The 11177-nt window shown below is 47.9% G+C and overlaps 1 protein-coding gene across 1 annotated transcript; it reads right to left on the reverse strand.

Annotated features, from left to right (window-relative positions):
• Positions 1 to 8519: 8519 nt before the first annotated feature.
• LOC125546344 (uncharacterized protein C24B11.05-like) lies at positions 8520 to 10874 on the reverse strand. The gene is made up of 9 exons (XM_048710588.1): positions 10626 to 10874; positions 10327 to 10408; positions 10114 to 10179; positions 9852 to 9949; positions 9708 to 9745; positions 9522 to 9609; positions 9162 to 9434; positions 9005 to 9070; positions 8520 to 8917 (listed from the first exon to the last, which is right to left on the reverse strand). The coding sequence occupies exons 2-9, from the start codon at positions 10388 to 10390 to the stop codon at positions 8762 to 8764; spliced, it is 849 nt and encodes a 282-aa protein (XP_048566545.1). The 5' UTR covers positions 10391 to 10408; positions 10626 to 10874; the 3' UTR covers positions 8520 to 8761.
• Between the last annotated feature and the right edge of the window lie 303 nt (positions 10875 to 11177).

Raw genomic sequence — 11177 nt, forward strand, 5'->3', positions numbered from 1 at the left:
GGAGTAGAGGAGCTCAGGGATGCTCGTGCGGCTTGGCGCCGGAGCCCGACGGCAATGTCCGCCAAACTTGCGCCGATGGATATGGTGACGGGAAGAGGATGCACGGGGACGGGGTGAGACCTCGCGTTTCCGGCGATGCGGACGCGCTGCAGGGGTCTTTTTTTGACGCGAACAGCAGGAACTCTGCCTTTGCATTATAGAAGAAAGGAAGTCATACAAGAAAGGGCAGACCACCCATTGAAAGGCGGGTCATCTCCCAACACAACACACAGTTTAAAACCGAACGGAACCGAAGATTACATTGAAAACTCTAAGCGCCTACTCCTCTTATGGCCTCGTTGAAACAGCTGACGTCATCTCTGATTATTCCAGCCAGCGCAGAGGCCGGCAGCTCCTTTTGCTCGAATACTCTTCGGTTCCGTTCTTTCCAAAGATTCCAGACGATGTACACAGACAGGGTCATTTCTTCCCTGACCCGCTCCCTCGGCTCGCGGGCGGAACAAAATCTCCTCCACCATTCATCAATGGATTGGGCCTCGTCGGCCATAGCACACAAGGCGGGGTAGTTCTGCTGGAACTGAAACCAAACTTCCTTGGCAAAAGAGCAGTGCAGCGCGATATGTTTAGCAGTTTCCGCTTCTTGGTCACATAGCTTACAGAGGCCATTGTGAGGGCATCCTCTTGCCTGAAGTCTGTCAGCAGTCCAATTCCTGTTCTGAAGCAGGAGCCACATGTAGAATCTCACCTTCCCCTCGACCTTGGTAGTCCACACTCGGGCCAGCTGCGGCTTTTCCACCCGAGCGATAAACTGGGCATCATATGCCGAGGCAGCCGAGTATGCACCATTGGCTGTGAGCCTCCAAACAATGGTGTCCTTTTCTAACGACAGGTTCGTCAGCTGCACCCCATTCCAAAGCTTGACAAATTGTTCCAGTTGCTCCTCATTATTCATCCTGTGGAGCCCTTTCATCCACCTTCCGTTATGCAAGCCCTCTCGCACCGAGATCTTTTTGAACCGTGCCAGTTTGAAGACGGCAGGAGCCACCACCATTGGCGCCACGCCGTCCAGCCACCGGTCCATCCAGAAGCTAGCCACACTGCCATCACCCAGGGAGATCGTTGTACAACTGGAGAACAACTGCCTGTCCAGATTGTCACAAGGTGTGGCCGACCCCTTCCATGGCCTGTCACAATTATCCCACTTAAACCATTCCCAACGCAATCGCAGCGCACGACTGAAGCACTCAATGTTTTTAACGCCCAGCCCTCCATATTTTTTGGGCGAGCAAACTAGCTTCCAGTTTACCAAGCTTTTCCCACCCACCGACACGTCGTCCGCCTCCCATAGGAAGTTTTTCCTCAACTTATCAATCCTCTTGATCAACCATTTGTCCGGAGGGAAGGCCGTCAGGAAATACGTGGCCGTAGCCGTGACCACGGAGTTGGTATATATCAGCCTTCCCATTCTATTGAGCATCCTACCCTTTCGCGGGGCCAGTTTGCCGGCAATCTTGTCAATCAGCGGCTGCATCTCAGCCCTCCTTGGCTTTCTCAGACCTAGCGGCAAACCCAAGTACTGGCACGGGAAGACACCCATCTGCCCACCGAAATCAGTCATGAGAGGCAGAAGATCAATGCCCGTGCAGGATACCGGATATGCCACTGTCTTGTGAATGTTGGCTTTTAAACCCGAAGCATCAGCAAACAACTTGAGAATTGCTTGAACCGCAACAAAGTCGGAACGCATGGGGTTGACGAACAGGGCCACATCGTCGGCGTAGAAGCTGGACCGAAAACGCGCCAGCCGGGTATGCAGCGGCGAGAGGATGCCATTTTCGGTGGCCAGGGAGAATAGGCGCTGGAGCGGCTCCATAGTGATGATGAACAGCAAGGGGGACAGGGGATCCCCCTGTCGCAATCCCCTTTTATGCAAAATCAGCAATCCCGGCGAGCCATTAAGCAGCACTCTCGAAGAGGAGGACGAGAGAATCAGGGAAATCATGTCACGCCACCTCTGACCAAACCCCATGGCCTCCATCACCTCAAGCAGGAAACCCCAACAGACCGAATCAAAAGCCTTAGCAATATCGAGCTTGAGGAACACAAGGGGTGCCTTCGAGCTGTGAGCGGCCTTGATCACATTCTTTACATACAGAAAGTTGTCCTGAATTGCTCGCCCTCGAATGAAAGCACTCTGATTATTAGTGACCAGATGAGCTATCTCAGGTGCCAGTCGCGCAGCTAACATCTTGCTGACCATCTTCGGGATACTGTGCATGAGGCTGATAGGCCGGAAATCACACGCATCTTGCACACCCTCTCTCTTAGGCAAAAGCACAATATTGGCCGTGTTGAGAATGCTCCAGTGTTGCCCTCTTAGAGTATGCACACAGTTGACGGCCGCAAGCAGATCGCTCTTGATCGTCGCCCAAGCTGCCTTGAAAAAAGCCCCGGTGAAACCATCGGGCCCCGGCACCTTCTCACCATGAGTGCCTTGTATCGCTGCAAGCAGCTCCTGCTCGGAAAAGGGAGCCTCAAGGTGACTTAGATCTCTTCTCGGCAACCCCAACATTTCCCAATTGAGGCTGGCGGAGCGGGTGAACGGCGCCCCCAGAAGCCCCTTGAATCTGTCATGTAGAATCTTGGACTTGGCCTCATGGTCATAAACTGGGCCGTCAGCCCCATTCAGCACCGGGATGAAATTCTTCCGCCGCCTCCCTGAAGCTCTTTGGTGAAAGAACCGAGTACTTGCATCACCTTCTCGAATTTCAGTCAGTCTTGATTTTTGTCGCCATTTCGCTCGGTCCACCGCCGCAAACCCCAAAAGCTTTGTCTTGAGCCGCGCACGCAGATTTCTCTCTGCCATCGACAACTCCCTTTCCTCTTGAGCTAAGTCCAGACTGAAAATCACATCGCTTGCAAGTGCCGAAACAAAAACAGCCCAACGACTCCTCTGCTTGTCCCACAACTTCAGAGCTTTTGCGGTTCGAGAAAGCTTGGTGTGCAACACGCGAATGGGGTCGCCCGACCTGACCTCCTTTTCCCAGGCTCGCTGCACAATCTGAGCAAAGTCCGGGCACTTTAGCCAGTGGTTTTCGAAACGAAAGGCTCTGTTGTTTGACCTCTCCATTCTTCTTAGCACCAAAGGACAGTGATCTGAGATATTAGTCGATGCAGGTGACAGTTGTAGATGAGGGAAGGCAGCCTCCCAGTCACTGGTGACCATGATCCTGTCGATCTTGGTGAGCGTAACGTCCTCTCGCTCATTTGACCAAGTGAATCTTCGCCCAAGCAATGGAAGGTCGATCAGCTCAAGATCATCAATCGCAGCCCTGAATCTTCCCATCATCCGCAGATTGATATTACTGTTACTCTTGTCTCTCGCTCTGCAAATCATGTTGAAATCGCCCGGAACCATCCATCTTGGTAGCATATGCAGCTTGATCCTCTTCAGCTCCTCAATGAACAAGACTTTTTCATCTTCAGATTGCGGCCCATATACACCAGTTATCGACCAACTCACTCCGTCAGTCCTACTCCTTACCGTTCCTGACACAGAATGCAACCCAACAGCCAACGGCTCAGCTATAATTTCATGGTCATCACAACAGGCGATCAGGATCCCTCCTCTGGAGCCAACAGCTGGTAGGGAGATGAAATTTTCAGCAAATCGCGGCCCGAGAGTTTCAAGCACCAGCCCTCTGCTCATGTCGCTGATCTTTGTTTCTGCTGCAGGGGTCTCACAGGTGGCAAGGGTGGACGTGGCGTGGCGTGCGGGCATTGCTCTACACGTGAGTGCGCAGGCGGCTGCCATACATGCGCTCTTCACTGTGCGCGGAGCGGCGCTCGGTGCGGTAGGTGGAGGAAGCGGTCCTCTAGATGAAGCTCTCCCGGGGTGCATGCGCTGCTGCTCGGTGAGCACGGCGACGCTGCCAAGAGGGACGGGCTGGGTGCAGCTAGGAGAGCCGGAGAGATCACGCTCTCAAGGTGGTCGACGCAATGCTTTGGCGCTCGGGAGGACGAACTGGAGGAAATGGAGGGGGTCCGTAGCAATGCACTGGCGTTCTACTAATCACCTTTAGTGTCTTTAACTTGTTTCATATTAAATGCCTTGTCCTTGCTTGTTTGCTTGCTTGTGGATTGTTTGTGGGCTTGCGAGCACGTTCAAAGTACTCACCTAGCTTATCATGCAAGATGCAGGAGAAGTCGTAGTTGTGGACGTCGAGGGTGCCAACTAGGAAGTGTCCTAGCAATCCCCCGTTGGATTGGAGTCGCTTCACTGTCACGTCGTTCCACTGTATTAGTCCTCCTACGTTAGTAGTATTCCGCAACATGAGGTACCTATCTGGTATATATTTCTTAGCCAGTTAGCACACCATAAAACATGAGGTACCTATGAACCTCTGAATATTACCATTGAGTTATTTGGTACTTACAGTAGTATGAGGATTGATGTCGGCAAGCTTGAGGGCATGCAATATTGCATCTATATTCGGTTTGCACAGGATTGGTGACCTTGGCAGCTCAACCCCAGGCTCTGGATGAGCCAGGTGCTTCATTATATCGAAGATCTCAACTTTTTCAGATGGCACAGGGTAGGCGATGTCGGGTTTAGTGTCTCAAAGCACAAAACCCCCTCAAAGCATTCCTCAATCCCAAGCCTCTTTTGTGCCCTTGAAGCATGGAGGTTATCACCATTCGTGAACACCTAGCAGCACAACACAATTACATGGTCATGCTTGCATCCTAACACTTGGTTTCTGATGAAAAGTTCCGGGCTTGCGCGATGCATACGAGTTTGCAGATAGGTAAGCTGAGGAGGATGTTCCTGAGCACCCAGTCAGGCTTCTTTTCCAAGGCCAACCGTCCATGAACAAAGCCGCAAAACAAATGAAACAATCAAGAATCTGGCATTCCATTCTTTTTTGCCCAAATTATGCCCAAAACAAACACCGAAACAACAAGTTTGGCGAGAAGCCGACAAGCAGGTAGTACCCATGGAAATCATCATAGTCGAACTGGTACGCAATGGCCTGCATCAAAGATCACAAGAGACATCCATGGTCAATACTAGAGACAAACAAAAGAACTAGGCTTTACGGTGGATTCAGATCATACGGACCCGCGGACCGGCCATGGTGGTTCCATAGTGCTAGAAGAGCAGGATCCAGAGCTCGAGGTTGACGCTCTTGTCGACGCCGAGCTTCTCGACCATGTATTCTAGGCCAACAAGTCACTTGGAGAAACACACACATCACTTATATAGACAATCTAGAATTATCTATTTACTTGCATGTGAGATAAGGTAGACAATCATATACATTTGTAGATCTCTCTACAAAGATATTAAAGGTTATGCCAAAACAAATAAATACACCAATATATCTAAATGGTAAAATTAGTTTACAAAGAAATAAATTTTTGTCTATGTAACATTATGTATTTAGAAATATCTCCAAAAAATCTCAATTAAAACATAGCTTTTACAACTAAATACATTTCAAGCTCATCACAAGTTTCTTATAATAACCAAATTACAATCATAACAAGAATTTGTACTTAATATTTTTTAATATGGTTCTTTAGCTAATTTTAGTATGCATAATACCATAAATATTTTTATAAGACTATGTGACGAGAAAACAATTATAGAGGATTAAAAAAGTTCAGTATAAACAAGTGACATCACTTTATTCTAAGTAGTCATGGTCGTCTCTACCGGATTGGAGTAGAATTTAATATATAAACATATAAACCTTGTACTAAATGTGACTTACCTACGCCAGTGGAGGAAATTCATCATCCACATAACCAGCTCCGATCGTTCCTCCATAATCCTCTTGAACTCCGCCCTCATCTTTGACATCATCTCAGACCTCCTCTCCTTCAAGATGGACTGCCTCGCCTTCAAAATACGGAGTTTGGCATGCCAGAGAGCCCTCTTGGCACGCCTGTCACGAGCAACTGACTCATCCCTCTCTTGTTGTGTACCATAAGCAGCTTGATATGTGACTCTCTGCTGGTGTGCGCCATGCTCAAAACTAGGAAATTTTAGGAACTGATAATGAGAAAAATGCAATACTAAGCAAACATATCACAACCAGTAGTTTTCTAAACAAACAATATTATAGTACTAGCAAACATATGACAACAGTTGACAAATAATAATAAATGCTATTCTTAATACAGACACATCTAGTTATAAGTTGTTATCTCAATGAAATGCACCCAATATAAGTAGTATTAGACGCATTCAGACGATGTGATGTGAAAACCATGGCTTATAACATGGAAACGAGCAAACCAGAGACAAAACAAGCACTTGCATAATTCTTTCTAAACATGTTAGAGGCAAGCAAGTTTCATATAAAATGTACTCAAAACTGGTTTAAAGTGATTTTTATTATCCCAAAATAAAGAGAACAATGTAAATAAGGGTGTGGATAGATGGCATGTTCTACTCCCCGATTTCTTTCCAGAAGTGGAGGTCTATTATGTGCCATCTGATTGTCATCGTAGAGTACAAGGACCTCAAGTGCTGCGATGCTTGCTTCAACTCCCTGCAGCTCTTGATCAATCCGCTCCAGTGATGCGTCAAGCATGGTGTTGAAGGACGTCTCTAGTGCCGTCTTGGCACTAGACTTGCACTTCAACAATTCTTGTTTAACCAATATGAATCCATGCCTTCTTGGATGGGTCTTCACATTGATCTTTGCTGCTTCTTGAAGGGGGGCTTGCTCATCCAATTGAAATCGAACAAGACCAGCTTGATTTATCTCAGTGATGTGCAGATCTTGAACGCAGCATCAACATCAGCAAGGCTGGAAACTATTCTGACTTGGGCCATGGTGGGATATCCTCCTGTAAAAGAAACAACTTCTTTCATACGAACCCTAGGTGCTAAGAGAGGAGGAAGATGTGCGAGGAGGAAGAGTATGAGGAGGAGCGCCTTCTGGCTTCTAGCGGCAGAGAAGGACGGCGGCGCTCGCGGACGGGGACGCGGACCGCGATGGAGGATGGGGACGCGGCGGTGGGAGGCGGAGGCGGAGGCGGAGGCTAGGGTTTGAGACGAGGGAGGAAGCGAGGGCGAGGCTGCTAGGTTTTTTTTGAGTGGTTGCTAGGTTTTGAGGGGAGGGGCGGCGGCTAGTAGTTGGGCTGGGCCGCGGCTAGCCGTTGGGCACACGATGACTTGTTAGTTGTTACAAACCAACAAGGGACTTTGAGCTGTCACACAATTCCAAGACGTTGTATAAATATGTCTATTTCCAGTTAAATATGTCTAAATTCCAGGACGTTATATTCTAAATAAAAAATATCTATTTTCAGTTAAATATGTCTCCATTTTCTCCCAAGTGTTGTATAAATACAATCATAACAAAAATGTTTTACTTAATACTTTATATGAATGGAAATGCATATGTACGAACACATGCAGGTACATATCTTATCTCAGTCATCCACTGGGGCAAGGTTACTTTGAGATCTGTCCAAACCACATGAATTTGACTTTCTAGAATTTCTACATTAGTGAAATAATATAAATGGCGACGAGACCATCGGGACATGACACAGAGGCAAATATGTCACGGTTTCATGCTGGATACCCTAGGCCCACTCACCTACACTTGTAGACTTCGTCAGACAAAGGAAACACCCACCCTGCACCATACTCCAGATTCTTTTTTGGTTCTTGGTTGCATATTCGATGTAGATTGGATATAGATTCCCTAGATTTTCTTTATTTTTTTTGTCTACCAGTTTATAGTAAAGATGCATTCTTAGAGAAATCAACTCGTCGATCTGGTCAAGGGATTTTGTTAGCATTCTTGCTTTCACATTGTTCATTTGAAGATAGCTCAATTGTCCATTCTGGACGATCTACCATTTACGTGTGCAATCATTAGCTGCCAATTATTTCCTTTGTTGATATGCAACATGTTTCTTGTTAGTAGTCTGTTTTACTTATCAGTACTCGTTTATGCATATCATTCCCTTTCCCGCCGCCTCTTCTGCTCTGTGTGATCTATGGGTTGTAACTGAATGAGGGGTGATATGGATCCATCATCAGTGCAATATATAATTAAGCATCTTTAATCTTGTTAGTTGACGTAAATATAGCTCTAAACAAAGACTATTAGTACTACACATAATTAAGCATAGCCGCCACGGTGCCCTGCCGCCCTATGCCGCACCGTCGTCCAATGAGATGTAGAGGCTGAGCTCGTCGCCCTCATCAAGCACTACATTGTTGTAGTGCCTGAAGTAGTGGCAGCGCCAGAGCTTTGTGAAGCCTCAAACAGCTTCTCCCGAGCCAGGAGCCACTCTTGCTCCTCGCATTGAGTCTCGAGTGGGGTGGATGGCACCCTCGTTCTACATTTCGTGCTCATCAATCTCTTGCAGCTGGGGCTCCATGAACATCATTACAAGTTGAGTATGAGCCCACCCTGCAACTCGGACTTTTAGCTCGAGCCAAATCAAGCTCGCTCATTTTATAATGCAAGCTGAACCAAGATGCTCTGTAATGTCAAATAGTACTAGCATAGCAGGTCTATTGCCCCGTGAACGGAGTTACAGCGAGGTTCAGAACATTTTATTTCTTATTACAAGGGACAAACATAACGAAAGTGGCATCAGTTCCCTTAACGATTACAACAATTTTCTCTTGGTCTAATCAGCATGTCTACTGTCAGACAAACAGATACTGGATCTGGTCGTCTCATGTGCCCTTTGCCCAAAACCATGAGTCAGTTCATGAGGGATTTTAAGCGATCACCGATGTCTCGATTCCAACTTTGCTCGATTTCCTGACGTCCTCATCCTTCACAGCCTCCTCCCACAGTTCTGGAAACGCTTCCTTCATGTTGTGGAGGCTTTCCAAGGCATGGTCAGCACCTTTAATCTTTTCAGAAGTTCCAACCTGGTACATCGATTCAACAACACATTCACATTAGCAACTCAATCATCAACCAAACTTGAGCGACAATAACCGGAGGCAGGATTTTACCAGGACAGTGTGCATTCCGATTTGCTTCCCGGCCTGGATGTTCCTGACGCTGTCATCAAAAAATATCTGGTGGATGTCCCGTATTCAGTTAGCACACCATATAACATGAGGTACCTATGAATCTCTGAATATGACCGTTGAGTTATTTGGCACTTACAGTAGTCTGAGGATTGATGTCGGCAAGCTTGAGGGCATGCAGCATTGCATCTATATTCGGTTTGCACAGGATTGGTGACCTTGGCAGCTCAACCCCAGGCTCCGGATGAGCCAGGTGCTTCATTATATCAAAGATCTCAACTTTGCTGGCTGGCGCAGGAGTGGGCGGTGGCGGGTTCAATGTCTCAAAGCACAGAACTCCCTCAAAGCAGTCCTCGATCCCAAGCCTCTTCATGGCCCTCGAAGCATGGAGCCTGTCACCATTCGTGAACACCTAGCAGCACAGAAAAAATTACATGGTTATGGTTGCATCCTAACACTTGGGTTCTGATGAAAAGTTTCGGGATTTCGCGATGCGTACGAGTTTGCGGATTGGTAGGCTCAGAAGGATGTTCCTGAGCACAGGGTCAGGCTTGAGCTTTTCGTAGGCCAACCTTCCATGAACAAAGCTGCAGAACAAATGAAACAGTCAAGACTCTGGAATTCCATTATTTTTGCCCAAATTACACTGAAACAACAAGTGTGTAGAGAAACCGGCAGGCAGTACCCGTGGAAATCATCGTAGTCGAACTGGTACCCGACAGCCTACATCAAAGGTTCAGAGGAACAAGGTAAGAAGAGTAGAAACAAACAAAAGAACGGGTCTAAAATCTATTCTGTGGAGTGTGGATTGAAACGACACGGCACGCACCCGCAGACCGGCCATGGTGGTTCCGTACTGCTTGTACAGCAGGATGCAGAGCTCGTGGCTGATGCTCTTGTCGATGCCGAGCTTCTCGACCATGTATTCTGGAGCACCAGGAAGCCAATTAGTCAGAGAGCAGCAACAACTCATGAACACCATATATACATAGACAGATCAGAAATGCATCCAGACATCTCTACCTGCAAACTGATGTGCCAGTGCAGATTTTCAGTAGAACTAACAAGCAGAGTTTGGCTTATCTATGTACCTTGGATGTTCTTCATGACGTCGAGGCCGATGCCTGATCCCACCGGGTAGAGCGTGTCATCAAGGTCTGAAAAAAAGAGAAAAAAGAACACACACACACAAAGGCATAGCATGCATCAGACGTGCAGTACCACCCAAGATGTTCTGAAACTGAAATTAGCCTGACAGAGAGAGATATCTGGCAGCAGCAGAGGGAAGAGAGACAAAGTAGTACCGAAGAGGAGGCAGTCGCAGGTGGGGCGGCCGTCGTCGCCGTACTTGGCTCCCTCGTGGCCCATTTCGACCGGCCGGCCGATCTGCAAGAACCAACGCCCAATCAGTCAGCGAATCAATCCACGGCCGGGGACGCGGTCCAGATCTCTAAACAGAATCCAATCTGCGGCGTCGCATTACAGGCCCCAGCGCGCGCGGCGGCGCCGGGTAGAACGGGGGCGTCGCCGGCGAGAAGAGAAACAGGACGGCCGGGCGCGGAGGGGAAGAGATTGAAGTGCAGATCACTCAGCGCGTACTTACCAGAAAGATTAGTTGGCCTGCGCGGAGTGAGCGAAGAAGATGGCACCGGGCGGAGACGGCAGAGGCAGATGCGCGGGGATGGGAACCGTCTCGGTGAGGACGGAAAATGGCGGGTTGGGGAGGAAGGAAATGGGGGATGGCGAGGGCGCTGGTATATGTAGACCGGACCGGCGGAGGCGCGTCGGCGGCGTGGGTGGACGGAGGAGGAAGCTGGGAAGAAGGTGACGTTTGGTACCGGAAAAGTGGAACCGTCCCGTCAAGCGTGGTGCTAGCAGAGTAGCAGTACAAAACCGACAAAAAAAATGGTAAATCTCCAAGGAAAAACGAAATTATTTACTCCTCCCCAATTAGTATTTTTTTCCCAAAAAGAACCAGATCTACTTATAAACATTCACCGAAGATACAAAGCGCCTTAAACATAATTAAAATTGCACCTCATTAGTATTTTTTCCAAAAATAACCAGATCTACTTATAAACATTCACCGAAGATACAAAGTGCCTTAAACATAATTAAAATTGCATCGAGATCTATGGATCACCGAACAACCATT

The sequence above is a fragment of the Triticum urartu genome, chromosome 3 (assembly GCF_003073215.2).
Source record: "Triticum urartu cultivar G1812 chromosome 3, Tu2.1, whole genome shotgun sequence".
In the NCBI taxonomy this organism is placed as follows: Eukaryota; Viridiplantae; Streptophyta; class Magnoliopsida; order Poales; family Poaceae; genus Triticum; species Triticum urartu.

Bases quoted from the DNA above. Each gene is read 5' to 3' on its own strand.
- LOC125546344 (XM_048710588.1), bottom strand. From the start codon at position 10,390: ATGGGCCACGAGGGAGCCAAGTACGGCGACGACGGCCGCCCCACCTGC. The intron at 10,180-10,326 runs GTACTACTTTGT...TCTTTTTTTCAG, and splicing joins CTGCGACTGCCTCCTCTTCG to ACCTTGATGACACGCTCTAC. The intron at 9,435-9,521 runs GTACGCATCGCG...CTGTGCTGCTAG, and splicing joins GCCTACCAATCCGCAAACTC to GTGTTCACGAATGGTGACAG.